This window comes from Labrus mixtus, chromosome 22 (genome assembly GCF_963584025.1).
Source record: "Labrus mixtus chromosome 22, fLabMix1.1, whole genome shotgun sequence".
Taxonomy (NCBI): Eukaryota; Metazoa; Chordata; class Actinopteri; order Labriformes; family Labridae; genus Labrus; species Labrus mixtus.
Window position 1 is genome coordinate 19728931 of NC_083633.1, and position 15948 is coordinate 19744878.

At 43.6% G+C, this 15948-nt stretch overlaps 1 protein-coding gene across 3 annotated transcripts in view; it reads left to right on the forward strand.

The window, feature by feature from the left end:
- Positions 1-15948, forward strand: part of usp6nl (USP6 N-terminal like) — a 71810-nt gene that overhangs the window by 18281 nt on the left and 37581 nt on the right. The window contains exon 1 of one of the 3 annotated variants that reach the window (XM_061030360.1): positions 3843-3882. The exons of 1 other annotated variant lie outside the window; for it this stretch is intronic. In XM_061030360.1, coding sequence (XP_060886343.1) covers positions 3858-3882 — 25 coding nt within the window. In that variant the 5' untranslated portion in view covers positions 3843-3857. Of the gene's footprint in view, positions 1-3842; positions 3883-10978; positions 11214-15948 lie in introns of those variants that run through there. One more of the 3 variants, XM_061030357.1, reaches the window with a different exon arrangement.

Sequence of the window (15948 nt, forward strand, 5' to 3'; positions counted from 1 at the left end):
TCAGAGTTCTTCTTTTTTATTTGATTCTATAGAGACACGATGATGTTTCTTGTCCCCGGCTGAGACGGCAGCGTGAGAAGTTTCTCTGAAGACCAGGACCTGGACTAAGTCCTTGTGAGGTAGTTTAAAGTTTCTGCAGTGATGGAGGGCTGAGGGGCGGTTTGTTTTATCAAACAGGTAAACTTCATGTTACGATGGCTCCTCTCCTCTTCCACACTTCCACGGCTTCTTTAATGGACTTTTGATCGGTTGGATTGATTCCCCCCCGCCGTGTGGAGCGCGCAGGAACCGCTTCGACACCGTTTCCTCTTGCTGCCGCTGGCTGCAGCAGAGGAAGAGTAACTGGGTTCTGCTCTGCCACCTGATTTCTCTTACCGCTGCTGCTGCTGGGTAACTTTTCCACACGGCTGCACTCTGATCAAGTTTTCCGGCCGTATTCTGCAGCTCAAAGTGGAACCCTGGGACTTTAAAGAGGGATGGTGTGTCTTATATTCCTGATGTCCAGCGCGGAATAAGAGCGGAACACTTCTAAATGTGTTTCTCTTTGGACAACACGGGCTGAGATAAGAGGAGCAGAGAGAAGCACACAGTAGAAAATAACATTAACAAGCCATAAAAAACAAATATTTGACTTTCATATCAGGTTTATAGGATGCATACTTCTCTGCAGCGTTTGGTCAAATTGTACTTTAAATCCCCTGCAGCTATCTTAAATATTTAAACTGTTGCGCTTATTTCAAATGGTTTCACCCGAGAAAAAAACGGCCAAGTCTGCAGAGATTTTTTTTAGAAAGGACGATAAAAGTGCAAAAAACAAAAACAAACCAAAGATTTCTAAAGAGCAGAAGCTGCTCCGAGGAGAGAAGTCTGAATGAAATTATCCACAATGATCCCGTAAAAAACCAAGAACGTTTGAAAACCAAACACACACAGAATGTTTCCCTCTTCTCTCGTACAGTACACACACACACACACACACACACACACACACACACACACACACACACACACACACACACACACACACACACACACACACTCAGCCTGGTCACAAAGCCTTTCATGGCCTCTCTGGGTTCAGTTTCCATGGTGAGCCGAGCAGAGCGGCTGCTGGTTGGCGTCGGTTTTCCCCACTCACAAAGTTTTGCTTCATCAATACTTAATGAGAGCTGCACTATTTAACAACGCAGAGAGCTTCACTGTGTGTGTGGCCTCCATGACTTTTCTCTTTTTGGTTCTCTTTTTGGTAGTAGGCGGATAAATACTCCACTTTCCTTTATCGCCCTCTCGATGTGCAAACATGTCACTCGACCACAGCCGTACTGTTCTGTACTGACTGACTGTCGGACGCAGCCTGAGACCTCACGCTGTACAGCACGGCGTCAGAGACTACATTTGTTCAAAAGTCGGGGTTAGGGTTAGTGTACGCTCAGCTCAAGAGATCGATGAACTCACTGATTTTTGGGACGATTTCTGCCGATTATTTATTCCTCTTGGTGGCTAATTCTGAAGATTTATTTTGTGTCTTTAATGTAGAGACAGGACAGTGGATAGGGTTTGAAATCAGGGAGAGAGAGAGAGTAGGGAATGACATGCGGGGAAAGGAGCCACAGGTCGGATTCAAACCCGGGGCCGCCCACTTTGAGGACTACAGCCTCTGTACATGGGGCTCGCGCACTAAACACTGCACCACCAGCGCCCCCACCTGGTGGCTATTTCAGGTAATAATGAATGAAGATGTTCATGTGTTTGTTTTGAGATCATGTGTTGATGAATAACTTATCGACATCTGCAGCCTCCCAAATGACATCATGAACAGTTTTTGTACTTACTGTAAAGTGTCCAGGGAGGAAGCACACACACACACACACACACACACACACACACACCTCACCGCCCGTCAACTTGTGATAAACGACACACACCTTATCGAGCGATGTCGAGCGGGAAACACCTGATCGACTGTGTGATGTATAAGGACTCGTGTGTCTGCGTGTGTGTGTGGGGGGGGGGGGATTGAGACGGTGAGGGTGAGCGTGGAGCATTGTGGGTAATTTTTGTTGACTCCCACATCGGTGTCGCAGTCGTAGATCAGCGGCTGTCTTCTTCTTCTGCGTACATGAAACCTCCTCCACCTCCTCCGTCCTCTGCTGCTTTACTGTAGCAGCTGTTCATTTTACTGTTGCCTTGTAAACAACACACACACACACACACACACACACACACACACACACACACACACACACACACACACACACACTCCCTCTACAGGAGCTATTGAATCTCCCACCTCTGTGTTGGCTGTTTACAGTGAAGGGGGGTCGGTGGGGGTTCCTGGGAGAGGTCGGCTCTGAGTCTTCATGTGACGTCTCAGTCGGGACGATTTATTCGTTTTCTGATGGATTCATCTTTTCTGGATGTTCTGTTCGCTTTTTATTCAGTTTAAGCTCAGGAACATTCACTCCGGCCCTCGGCATGCTTCTTAAGAAAGTGACATTTTTACGGGTGTTTTAAGAAGGATGTTGACATTTGATTGGCTTCACCCGGTGGTTATGACACCATGATGGTAAAGTGCCATTTGGATTGATGCCCTTTTTTTAACAGCTGCTGTGTTCTTTAGCTGAAGGACAAGGACTCCTAAACAAGTCCGGTTTGGGGACTTTGTAACAGTCAGGAATGCACTATGAAAGAAAAGGATTGAAAATGTCATTGTGGCTGCAGGAACATTTATAAAACTTGTTTGCAACCACATGAGAGTACACATTATGAGTCATGTAAGTCGTGTTTACTCACACTGGTTCGTTTTATGAGGCTTTTGCAAAAACCCAAAACAAACCACATATGAAAAGGCAACACATTAAACTTAACCATTGTGGTTTGACGCAGAAGAAACACAACACACACACAGAAACCTGCAGAGGAGGAAGTCCTGAAAAGAGGATTTGATGTGCAAGAAATGTGATTTTTGAACCATCAGCCCATTGAGCCACCTCCATTTTTTTTTTTTTTTGCAACTTTGTGTTTATTGGGCAATCCAAACATTGTTCATTTATCATTATTCTTTTTTTTCTTCATATAATGTTATACAAAAAAATAATAGAATGCAGAAGAAAACAAAATGGTTATAATAATATCTTATTTTGCCCAATTGTTTTTGTAATAGAGAAAAATAAAGCAACAAAAACAAGCAACCCACATTCAAAAATAAAAAAAAGTCACCTCATCTAATTCGCTCTTGTGGCATAAATGGATGTCCTTGCTTTAGAGAAAAATGTACTTTTAATAGAACCCTTTTAGGTAATGGTGTGAATAATTCAGGACAGGTGGTGGTGTTGGAAAACTTCATGTGACCAGCCGTGAAGGACAGTGGAACTTTTGCTGACGTCCGATTGGTCGAAGAAAAAAAAAATCTGCAAAACTTCAAACAGGAAATGACACGGGGAGGGCAAACAGGAAGCGCGAGGCACAGAGCTTGTGTTTTTCTTTCCCGTCCGTTCCCATTCCCTCGCTCGCCTGTGGCACCGAGCCAGGATGGGGAGAGGAAGGAGGAAGGAGGGAGGAGGGAGGAAAGGGAGTGAGAAAGTCAGAGAGACAGGAGGGCATTCTGGGGAATCCCACCTCCCCCCCCCCCACCCTGTGCCTCCATCCAGAAACATTCAACGCTCCTGAACTCAACTTTTCAAAGTGCTGACTGAGCTTTATTGTCTTTTTGGAGTCATGGACGTGCAGGAGCGTCTGACTTCAGATCTTTGGTTTGACTGTTTCATGGTTTTTAAAAAGTAGAAGACGCTGGACCTGAACTCTCTGCAAATGGATATCTTTCATCTGCTGGACACAGACATGTCTGTTGTGGGATAATGGTGCTACAGGGCTATTGGAAGTGTAAGTAAGGAACTGCAAGCTTATGTTTAGTTACATTTACAAGATTAAAACAGGATTGAAGTGTGAGCAGGGCATTTGTTAAAGTCTTCATATGTGATGTTTCACACTTAAATGTAGAAATCAAGTATCTCCTCTGAAAATAACTCTGTGAGTCATGACTGTCTACAATGGGTGTAACACCCGAGTCCCACTGTCTGTGATGTTTTCAGAGTTTTCAGAGTCCTATCTTCACTTTGTTTACATCGCCCGGACGGCCGGCTGACTCCTCCCCTCGTGTATAAAAGTTGTTTAATTGAGGGACTAGAGAAAAGAAGAATAACATACTGTACTCACTGCTTAACTGTGTTTCTAGATCACGCTCATTTCAGGTAAATTTACAGGCAGTGTGAAGATACGAGCATAATAAAGATCACTAGCATTAGCATGCTAACACAACAATGCAGCGCGAGTTGTTTTGGATTCATGCTGGAGCTCAAGGGCGACATCTGCTGGATCAAAAAATGGCAAATAAAGCCTTTAAAGTAGAACTGGTGTTGAATTTGTTGCACACAGCAGACCCACAATTTCCAGTTTAATAGGCCATGAAATCAACACTCACAGCTAATCGGAGCATATAAAGCCTTTAAGGTGCCATTAAAAACAAGTAAAAGATTTACAAATGGAAATTCTAACCTGATGTTGGTGCAAAATAAAAAGTAGCGCCCAGCTCGTACAGCGTCCGGAGCTTCAGTGGGAATCAAGACCGTCCTAATGTCATCTCAAAATGAAGTCAAGAGAAGCTTTGTGACTTCCAGTCTCTGCCTACCTTTAGCTCTGAGTTTGGTGAAGCTGTGAGCTGCCTCTGTTTAAAAGTGGACAGTTGTTTGGTGTTCATATTGTACCTGTGCGTTTGGGTCTCATTGGCATTCAGCAGCAGGACTCTGAGTGCCACCACCTACTGAAGCGCAGCAGGCAGCATTAATCAATGCGCCGAGCAATCAGCACCTAGCCTAATTCAATAACTCCCCTCCACCAGAACACCACCATTAGGACGACAGAGCGCTGTGTGTTCACTCTGCTCTTCTGTCCCTGTGATTTGTGTGTGTGTGTGTGTGAGAGTGTGTGTGAGTCCCACTGCCAGCTGCTGCCGAACCCGAAACACTCCAGAGAGACGAGAGAGTGAAGAGGAAGCAGAGAGAGAGAGAGAGAGAGAGAATTATAGAGAGGAGAGCTGTGTCAAATTGGTGTTGCCACTTTTCTCTCAGTGGCACGAGTTCAGACGAGGCCGCAGAGACGACCGTGGAGTCGCTGGTTTTCTGATTTTCACAAGAATTTCACATTTCACAAAAAAAAAATCACAATTTGTTTCCTGGCAGCCAGAAAAAGCTTCATTCATCCGTGTTGTGATGTCTGAAGACAGTTCTCTGTTCAAACCTGAGAAATGGTGACACTGAGGACTTTTTGTATCCCTTTCAAAGCTTGTCTTCCCCGTTTCTTGTTGTTTTAATATTTCACCTTCTCTCTGTGTCATCTTATCTATCAGTGCTCTGGCTTTTGGTTTCAACGCCCCTCACATTTTTCTGTCTTTTGGCTAATTCATAACCATTCTGCTCTCACTCGTCTCGGGACCATCCACAGTGGATTTCAGCTGAACAGAAATTCCTGAGCGCTCACTGGCTCACATGTTTTAGGGAATGCTAAAAGCTTCAACTCCTGTTTCAAACTGCGAAAAAAAAAAAAAAGCAAAAGACTGAGGGTGCGTTGGACTCGTCCGTCCTATCTCCTTTCACTCTCCACTTCACCTTTAACCCCGGAAGCATTTAAGTAGCGGCCATGATAAGAGCCGTTTGAATTCTCTAAAAGTTAAGGAAAGGTGGGTCAATGCTTCCTTTATAACCTCCTTTAGGATACACTGGACCATCCTTTAGGAAAGGAGATGAGATATGACGCCCCACAATTCCTTGCGGGCGCAACATTTAAAGCGAGTCGCTCATCCGACCGTTCAGGAACATTAACGATGATCATAAAGTGACACAGATCATGTTTTATTCAACATATTTCATTCACTTAAGAATGTTTTGTGCTGCTGTACATTTGTATGTTTAAAACATTATGTGTAGGTTATATCTTACATTAATGTAACAATTCATTTCATATTTATGTTGATGTTGATTTCTGAGTGGACAGGAAGCTGATGGTTTCACTTTTCTTACTTGTAGTCTGGTAGTCTATATTTCTTTTATTTCAATCCCCCTCGTGGTGATTAGGATTATTTCACCGGTAAGAAGGCACAGGGGAAAGTTTTATAGATGCGTTTTTTTGTAGTCCATTATCTGAACATTGTAGTTTCAACACGGCAGACCCGCGTCATTAACCTCCGCCGGCCCGTCGCATTTAATGACGTGGCCTAGTGGAAATGTGGTCGGATTGTCAGAGCAACGAGATCGCCTTTCCCTAAGTCCTTTATGAATTCTCCTAACGTCTTTCCTTAACCTCATGACGTTTCCCCGGGGTTAAAGGTGAAGAGGAGAGTGAGGGACAATTCGAACACACCCTCAATCTTTTTAGCATGGAGAACGCTAACAAGCTAACATCTCCGAGGACTGTTTATTGAATACTCGGCAAACAATATGTGACTATCCACTTTTTTTCAGTTCCGCTCCGATTCCCATAAATATGTACCGATACTGATTCTGATATTTGTATATCCCATCTAATTGTTATTATGAGTGAGGCGACACAAAGCTGTAGTAAACCCAGCATTGCATCGTGCTGGCGTTGCATACAAACAGGAAGCAGCAACAGCTGTCAGGTTTTTCAAATTAAGTATTTTAAACTGAAGTGTAAGAACTTTACTTTGGATCATGTAGAAGGAGTTGTTCCGTCTTATCTGGAACGCCGTGACAGCGCTACAAAAGCCTGCACCGCTGTGTTTCCTGAACCTGTGTGCAGCGCTACCTCTCTTTAAGATTCAAAGATTGAATCCCTGACGCCAGCATCGACGGCGTCTCGGTTGCCATAGAAACGAGCTGCCATCATGCTGAGCTCCTCGTGTCAGACATGTAGATTTAAGACACGATGCATCAGCCCCTCGTTCAGACTTATTACAGTCCTCCGTCTCCTCTCAGTCAGTCAGGTGGGGCGTTACTGGGGAACTCATGGAGGGTCTATCGATCGAGTGTTTGTGAGAGGGGTCTTCTGTATGACAAGACGTACGGGGGGCTGCTGGGAGGTGACTGACCACATCGATATCCTCCTGCTTCACCACGACTCGGCTACAGTGAAAGCAGATTGATTCATACCTCTGCAGCTCACAGTCTCCAGGTGTCCGACCTTTTCTTACTTATTCCCTCACATGTTGGAATCCTTTGATTCTCAAAGTTCATCCTGTGGGGAAGTTGTTTTTTTTCCTGTAAAAGTTTGTTTGTTTAAGGTGAAGTAGAACCAGTTCCAAATGTTGAATATTGAATATTGCACATGAAAAAGTTTGAAAACTTCAGGTGTTGGTGCAGTTTTTGTTTTGTCCGCTCTGAAAATGTGTATACCTGACCTTCAGGGAACCACTCTCCAAAATATGTGTGACCTGCAGCGTGATGATGACAGTAATGTAGACAAATGGACGTAGCTGCAGCCTTGTTGCATTAATGTTGGTTGTTAGCACTAATTTATCAGATGTACACTCGATGGTGTAATGTCTGTACTCACAGGAGATTGGACTTCATTATGTTTAATATCCATGCGTCCGGGTTGCAGCCTAGCAACAGTGTGTCTGCGGCATGGCAACAGCAGACGCCCGACTCAACTCTTTGGCCGGCTTTGTGGTGCAGTAATTGGACCTTTTTAACTCGTGTTGAAGTATCGACATCGACCAGGTACACACACGTTTCATCACAAGGACACATGGATACTGTAACACACAGAGAGGACGAGAACGTGTGTGTGTGTGTCGATGGAGTGTGTGCGTGTTTGTGACAAGCAGCGTGTATAAAAGAGGCGTTTATAGTGACTCCATTAGTGTAAACATTGAAGCTGGCTGCTGCTCCGCTCTGCAGGCTGCTCTGTCCTTGAGCACGTGCAATATGTGAATCTTAGTGTGTGTGTGTGTGTGTGTGTGTGTGTGTGTGTGTGTGTGTGTGTGTGTGTGTGTGTGTGTGTGTGTGTGTGTGTGTGTGTGTGTGTGTGTGCGTACTGTACGTGTGATGTCACTGGTGTGTGTGTGTGTGTTGAACATCGAGCCCTGAAGGTGTGTTCATGTGTCACTTCATCTTCTGACCGGCTCTCATTCAGATAGTAAACAGAGGTACATTACTCACCGCCGGGACTGCTGGGAAACGCAGTTCAGTTTGAAGAGGAGAAGGAGGAGGGAGCAGTAAAAACAATGATTGGGTTTATTGTTGGTTGTAAAAAACTTTATGGCATGATTTGTCATTTTTAGGATGAACATTTAGAAGCAATCGAGTCAAATTCAAAAACACAGAAAAGGAGAAAACAGGGTTTTAAAAAAAGAAGTCAGGCTACATCACAATTAGCATATTCTTCTCCCCAATATCGGTATCGCCCCCAAAAATCCCATATCAGTCGGGCCCTATTTTATAAATTTAATGGATGTTTGTAATTGTGTCATTTACTCCAGAATGTGATTGTAGTTCAGAGAGGATTAGTTTCATTTTTTATTGTCTTCTTATTTGATGTAAACAGAATTAAAATCCCCCCCGAAGCATCGTCTCTAACTGGGACTGAGATTAACATTCAGAAACACAACATCAAAAGTCTCATTTTACTTTTATATTCATGAGAGTCTGTGTTGTTCTCTATCACAACAGATGAATTCAACATGAAATCAGCAACCAGATCAGTCATTTCAGGATTCTATTACACCGCCTAGATTGCTCTTGAGATACTGTTGTTGGATGAGTTTGGAAACCGGCTACAGCGCCGAGGTTAAAGAAACGACAGCGTTGAGGTCGCATCGTTAATTTGAAGTATAAATGGATTTATTACAGCGAGATAAAGCAGTTAGAGGGAAGCAACAGGGAGGAGATGCTGGATGTTGAAATGATTAGAGAGGGAATAATGGACGAGCGAGAGGAGAGTAAACGAGAGAGACGGAGGTCTAAAGACAACCAAAGAGGTGGAAGGCTGACAAACAGTATTATCATCTAAATATAGAGTAAGATACACTGCAAAACATAACATTATAACCAATACCTGTGTAAATGTGTCTCTGAGTCAGGACTGTCTACAATGAGGGAGAAGCTCGAGTCCCGCTGGCTGTGTTGTTGTCAGAGCCGTGTTTACATGGACGGGACGGCCGGCTCCTCCCCTTGTGTATAAAAGCTGTTTTAGTCAAGAACTAGAGAGAAGAAGAAGAACATACTCACTGATTATTTGGATAGCGTCCGATATGGGGCACCACCTAACCGCTCGGCCATTGGCGCTCCAACATGACAATTTAAAAACAATTTAAAGTCTTTATATGTGATTTTAAACACTTAAATGTAGAAATCAAGTATCTCCTCTGAAAATAACTCTGTGAGTCATGACTGTCTACAATGGGTGTAACACCCGAGTCCCACTGTCTGTGATGTTTTCAGAGTTTTCAGAGTCCTATCTTCACTTTGTTTACATCGCCCGGACGGCCGGCTGACTCCTCCCCTCGTGTATAAAAGTTGTTTAATTGAGGGACTAGAGAAAAGAAGAATAACATACTGTACTCACTGCTTAACTGTGTTTCTAGATCACGCTCATTTCAGGTAAATTTACATGCAGTGTGAAGATACGAGCATAATAAAGATCGCTAGCGTTAGCATGCTAACACAACAATGCAGCGCGAGTTGTTTTGGTTTCATGCTGGTGCTCAAGGGCGACATCTGCTGGATCAAAAAAATCACATATAAAGCCTTAAAAATGGCTTACTACTGAAAACAAACCATATTAGAAACATGAGCTCAATCACTGTTATTCACAATATCAAAGACAAAAGGTTGGTAGAAGACAAGATAGCGCCAGCCGCCATCGTCGTCAAGTAAATCATGTGACCTTAATTTGTCTTTAATCTGCGTTTTTCTGTCTCTCACACCAATGAAACACCTTCATCCTGATAACAGACCTGCTGAGGGTGTGAAGGTTGTGACAATGACAAGTTAGAAATGTGAGAGGGCGTAACCTGAAGGCAGGCGGTGTCACTGATGCTACTGGGTACAAATCATCTCCAGGACACACACACACACACACACACACACACACACACACTTTTCTTCCCCCCATTTCATTCTGCTTGTGTTCTCGGCTTCACAGTAAATGTACATGAGAAAAAAAACGGGGGGGTGTGGGGGTGTGACCGAGACAGAGAGCGACACAATGAGAAGGAGGGGAGAGGAGGGAAGAGGAGGAGGAGGAGGAGCAGTGCAGGAAAGCAGAGAGAGGAAGGGAGGAAGGAGAGATGCTGAGTGAGTGAGTGAGTGAGTGGAGGCGCTCATTAATAAGAATTTAAAGGATGTGAAGAGAGGACAGCGAGCGAGGCAGACAGCGTTTTTCAGGACTGCCGGGAGCAGAGGGCGACGGGGGGGAAAGCAAAGAGATGGACGGGAGAGGAAACAAAAAAGGATGTGAGAGAGTTGGACAGTTAAGAAGCATCACCAGCAACCAGGTGTGTTGCCTGTGGGAGCTGTAGAAAAAGAAGAAGAGGACTCTGTTCTGCCTCTCTGCCTTCTTCTTCATTTGACCGCGAAATGAAGAGTGTGTGAGAGCACTCCAGCTGAGCCCAAAACATCACACGCCAGATGAACACATTCTAGTTTGCAGAGAGGAGTCGGCGCTGCCAGCACAACATCGTCTTGTTACTTTCAGCCGCTGCCAGTGGCTGAGTTTGAGATTTATAGGCTGGACCAGAGGAGGCATTTTGAGGCAGGTGTCAGGTAGGGTGATGTTTTTTTTGTGAAGAATCGCCTGCAGAGAGAGTATCTGAAGACATTTGAGTGCCTGGAGTTTCCCCGGCATGTGTTGAAATCCGGAGAGAAAAAAACATCAGAACAATAAAAGGAGGGGAAGGAGATTTGAAAGAGAGCAGTTGTTTTTTTTAAGTTTAGAGGAAGCTCAAACAACACCTTCGCTTTTACCTGGAAATGTCAAAAAACAAGAAGTCAGGATGTGGATTAAGGGGATGAGTCCAGAGAAGGAAGCCAGGGAGGAATGAGGTTGTCAGGGATAAAAGGGCAAGAATGGGTCGCCCCTGCCCCGCGGCGAGTCCAGCTGATGCTTCTTCCGCCGCCTCCGATTGACCATGCAGGTCCTACAGATCGTCAAGGAGCTGGTGTCCCCGTCCAGACGCAGGGCAGCGACTCGGTTTGGAGGTTTGGCTTTAATATCATCTTTATTCATGGAGTGACCTTTTAACCTCCTGTCAGAGCCGCGGGTGTTCATTCCCTGGACAGGTTGTTAAATACAGAAAAGATTCAACTGGAGCATGCAAGCCTTTTATCAAAACTGGTTATTGGAAAGATGTGTTGTTCCACCCTGGAACGATGGGGGTCAGTTGTCAGTCTCTTAAACCAAGATTGAAAGCTGCCCCCGATTCGCTGTCAGGAGATGTTAATCAACCTGTTGGGCAACTTTGGTCAAAGCAAGGGGCCACATTCATTTAATTCTCACAGCCAGGGGGCCAACTTGTAGAATACAAAAACGATTACAGTCAATTATGTCTCAAATTTAACTCGACATATACCAGTGATCTGATATTAGTATGGACACATTTCTGGTTTTCATGATTTCATGGCAGATTTTCTCATGTTTTCTTCATGTTTTCCAATTAGTTGATGTGTAAAAATTGACCTGAGGGCCACGTTGAGGGTTGATGGGAGGCCACCAGTTGCCCACCCCTGGTCTAAAAGGTCTGCATCCTGGGCTTGTCCACTCGGCCGTCAGTTCCACAAAAAAATCCTTAGACTGATTTGAAGTATAAGCCAAACTAAATTTTAGCTCCATAGGGATGCTCTTAGAGGTTTTCTAACATTTAAAGCAAACTAGATCAGAAGAGCTGTCCAATCCCGTCGAAAGGCAAAAAGCTCTTTATCAACCCAGAACATCTTCAACGAGTTAGTTCAACATAGCTTTCAGTCAAAATGCCCCACAGTGGTCCAGATTCGAAGACTTATCCACTCTGGGGTAATTTCCACTGACCTTCCTTTGACGTATCTTTAGATTAAGATAAGTATGCATTTTGCTCTTAAAGGTTTTAGATTGCTTGAAACTGAACAACGAGTCGTCTAAACATGTTGAAGCCGTAAATGGACCTGTAAAATATTCAGTTATTGGACGTACTAGGAATCAGTAAGGCAATTTGCAGATCTTAAATTCTCTATTCAAGGTTTTTAACTTACTATTTTTGATAACTTATCTGTGATTTTAGAACATTTGAAACAATCTAGCCAATAGGAAAAGTTGTCTGGCCATTTCTATAGCCGAGTGCTTTTAGGGCCTGTGTCCATTGACGCCCATTTTGCATACAAATCCAGGTCCAGTTTGGATACTCTTCCTCGTCGTAAACAAGCGTGTTAGCACTATACCATTGTGCCCTTTTGCTATTTCCATCTTGGTCTTCCTGATGTCCATAAATCTGAATTAGCTGTTCACATGTCCCAGCACTCTGGTTTTTATTTATAACAGTCCAGTTATAGATCCAGGGTGTAAACAACACATCTCTGGGATCCTTCTACTTGAACTCATGAGCCTCTAAAAACAACCTGTTGCTAACTGATTATATTTCCCAACGGAGCAGACAAAAGGGCCGAGTTTTCTCATGTTCAAGTTGTAATATTTCTCCGTCTTTCATCATCTTATGAAAAATAATTATCCCATCTTGAGTTGGAGAACGCAGAGGGCTGAGGCCAACACTGAGTTAAACTCCATGCTGTGTCCGTGTGGCTTTCAAGGAGGGGCGTTCCCCCTGGAGCTGCTGTGGGACACCAGTGTTTTTGTGTGTTTGCTGCATTTCTCCGGTGTGCTCTGAATAATGAAACGAGGTTGTCCGGGTTAATAGAAAACCAGTGTGACCCCCCTGACCCCAACATGCCTCCCACTCTCTCATGATTGGATCTTGTGCGATCGCCTCAATTCAAAAAGCAAGCGCTGCTTTGTTATTGTTTTCTCCAGAAGTTTATGAAAGCTTTTCTCCCCTGCAGAAAGAGGAACACCACAGCTTGTTGACTTCTCGCTTCACTACTCTTCAAATAAAAAACGGAACGTCTGTATTTCCTGAGGGGGCGATTTGCATAAATTTAACGAGGGCTTGATGGGCAGGTAAATTGGTGCTTCTTGTAGATTCCTCCTAAAATGTCTTGTAATTAGGACATTGATGATAATTTATGATAATTCTAACTGAGAAACTTCACTCTCTCTGTCATATTTGCGGGGGTCAGTGTGTGCCAATATTTGCATAAGATGTGTACAGCTGTGCTTTCTTTAAAGGTTGATTTACCTTTTTGTTTTCTGTTTTTCACCTGAAGGAATTAAGTGTGGGTGTATTTTTTTTACAAGGTTCAGAACATTTCCAATACTTCCATATGTCTGCGATACCAAAAGTTTTTTTAAAACGATACCATCTCTGTAATTTTAACGATCAATAAATTCCAAAAGTGCAGAAGATATCTGCAGACCTTCAGTCATATTTCAACCCAAAGCTGCTGTCTGAGGTCGTGAAATACTGACTTTTCTCAAGTCATTTTGGCTTTTTCTTAAAGACACAAAAGTTACATCTATGTCTCTTACATTCAGAGAGCAGAGGAGTTGACCATTTTAAAAAACAATTTACACCGTATTTGGGAGTTTGTTTGTAAAATGATCAAGCATTGAGTGTCTATTGGACTTGTTTGGAAACTGGAATGGATTTTTTTACTACTAGTTAACATTTCTGGTATCTTGACAACCCTACTCCAACATAACATCTCCAAAATTGTTCTTGTAGCTTCTTTTTTTTGATTAATAATCCTCCTAGTTCAAGGACGGCATGTGCATTTTGAAGTACCAAAGAGTACCAAATCCAGCTCACTCAAGCCAAGTTTGAATCCAACATTGTAGGCAGTTTTAAAAGACGGCCTTTATTTTGAAACTCTGCATTAATACCACTCTGTATAGTTGAGGTCAGACATGTTTATTGGGATATAAACGTTTTTTTTTTTTAAATCCAATGACCTTGTCCCTTTTGTATGCCATTAAGCTTTTCAAATTGGTGTAATAAAGCAAACCATTAAATGTAGAGTCTCCGCAGCTCTTTGAATCGAAGCCTTTATGTGATAGTGTGAAAAGCTGAATACTTCACCTGCTCTAAAAGACTCCCTTTTTAAAGCCTTCTATTCACCACTCAGGTAGAAAATGTGTGTTGTCTGCAGCCAGCTGGCTTTGCTAACAGCTTTAATTTATCAACTAACCCCAGCAGAGCGTTTCACCCAGGACAAATGAAGCCATCCAAGAGTGCGTCGCCGCTTGCGTTCCATTGGGAAGTCAATATTTTGGGGCGGAAATCACCTGAATTGTCGCTGGTAAATAATAGATGGGAGTCAGGCGTGCAGGCGCTGGACTGATTATTATCTGAGGCAGTGGACAAGGTCAGAAGTGTCTTTATTTTACGCCGGGGGCGGCGATCATAGAAGTTTAATGTGGCAGCTAAATAACAGCTTAACCTGTGCACCGATATGCAGATGACTCAGCGATCATTTTAATGGATTCGGCCCAGAGGTGTCACAGACACTTCGGCCTGATGTGCCGAGGGTTTTAATAGGAGATGTGGAAATTAAATCATCAGGGCTCTGACAGGGAAGGAGCAGCGATGACAAACACATCGCACTGTTCGTGGCGTTGTTGAACCATTCTAATAACATCATCACGTTCCTGTATCTCTAACCTTTTATTATTGGAGACGTACACTATCTGCATATGTCCCAAAACCCTGAGCCAGGGAATGCAGCTTTGAGGATGTTTGTTTCCTCTGTGAGTTTGTTCAGTTTCCTCGGGGGATCCTGGTGGCTTTTATGGCTACAAGGACGACAACAAAGCTCCCGAACTGTCACAACAACAGCACCTCAGTTCCTCCGCTGTAAATCTCTAAAAGGTGTCGCCTCAGCTGCTAATGACAAATCAGTTTGTCATACCCTGTTGGCTCGTCCTGATTTGAGCAATTACTGAATGAGTTTGGCTAAAGCTATACCAGGCATGCCACTGCCTGGCTGAGAGATAGATTCACATGGATTGAGGTCGACGATAGACGATTTGCTTAGTTGATTTATTTGTCTCTTAAGAGGTGAGGTCCCCATTGTATCAGCCTGTTGCCTTCTTGACCTCTCCTGACACACCTTTTATGTTTTTGTTAATCCTATTTTGATGTATTCTTATATGTGTGCTAATAAGTCAAATTTAAAAAAATATAACGGTGGTGAATTAATTAATTAACTGGGTCCAAAATTAACTTTTTGACTCCCTGTGCAGGGTGGCAGGCACATGATAAAACCCGGCCACCAAGGGTTTAACTTGCAGCCAGAATGAGTGAATACATTTACTAGCTTTTTTTATATAGACGTATGCTAGCTAGCAGCGGACTGGCAGCTGCAGGGTAGCTGATGTCCCGTATAGTAAACAGCGTCGCTTGGTGGTTGGCGTTCCTGTGTGTCAGCAGAGGAGCAACAGAAAGATGCTGCAGCTTTTCCGGTACAAACACTTAACCGCCATGTGGCAAACATCTGATATTTATTCACCAAACTGAAAAATGTGTCCGTATTTGGCGCTTGACGGGAAGTTACTTTCATGTTCCTCCCAACAACAACAAGACAAAGTTGTTTTACAAAGTTCAAAACATGCCAAGGGGCCCCACAAAGCCAATGAAGGAGCCCAGGATGTCAGTCTATGCTGGCTCTGTTGTTGTTTGTTAGCAGTGCCGCTAAACTCATGTCGTAATGATTTATTGATTTTCAAAAGTGGAACCTTTAACACGTCCAGACTGCAGCGTCTCGTGGGGCGCTGTGAGTGTGTGTGTGTGTGTCCGACCTGATGACAAGTGTGTGAAACTTATTGTGAGGCAGGTAAGTGTGTTTAATAATC